At 52.9% G+C, this 526-nt stretch overlaps 1 protein-coding gene across 1 annotated transcript; it reads left to right on the top strand.

The window, feature by feature from the left end:
• Positions 1 to 226: 226 nt before the first annotated feature.
• LOC104916362 (ventral anterior homeobox 1b-like) lies at positions 227 to 519 on the top strand (the record flags this gene model as incomplete). Its single annotated transcript, XM_010727406.2, has 1 exon — positions 227 to 519. A coding segment is annotated over one exon (293 nt), but the record flags the coding sequence as incomplete, so codon positions are not given.
• Positions 520 to 526: the final 7 nt, after the last annotated feature.

The following is a 526-nucleotide window of genomic DNA, read 5'->3' on the forward strand; positions in this document are numbered from 1 at the left end:
CCTTTGGAAGAGAAAAGGGGAAAAAAATACTAAGGAAGGAAAAGGAATAGAATAAGAAAGGAAAATTAAGAAAAGAAAAAAAAGGAAAACGGTCTAAAAAGAAAGAAAGAAAAGGAATAGAAAGGAAAGATAAAGAATGGAAAAAAATAAAGGAAGAAAAACAGGGGAAAAAAAAAGAAAGAAAAAGGAAGGGGTTGCCTGTGTGTAAAGCTGACTGCGCCTTGCTTTGCCAGATGCCAAAGGTTCCATCCGAGAGATCATCCTGCCCAAAGGCCTCGATTTGGACCGTCCCAAGCGGACCCGCACCTCCTTCACGGCCGAGCAGCTCTACCGCCTGGAGATGGAGTTCCAGCGGTGCCAGTACGTGGTGGGGCGGGAGCGCACCGAGCTGGCCCGGCAGCTCAACCTCTCCGAGACTCAGGTACCACCGGGACCGGCCCTGCTCGGGCTGCGAAATGCCGCGTCTCCCGTATTCCGGCGGCTCCGCGGCCCTGCGCGCCATTTTGCGCGCCCGCGCAGGCCCCTG

Source organism: Meleagris gallopavo, unplaced genomic scaffold (genome assembly GCF_000146605.3).
Source record: "Meleagris gallopavo isolate NT-WF06-2002-E0010 breed Aviagen turkey brand Nicholas breeding stock unplaced genomic scaffold, Turkey_5.1 ChrUn_random_7180001888736, whole genome shotgun sequence".
Taxonomy (NCBI): Eukaryota; Metazoa; Chordata; class Aves; order Galliformes; family Phasianidae; genus Meleagris; species Meleagris gallopavo.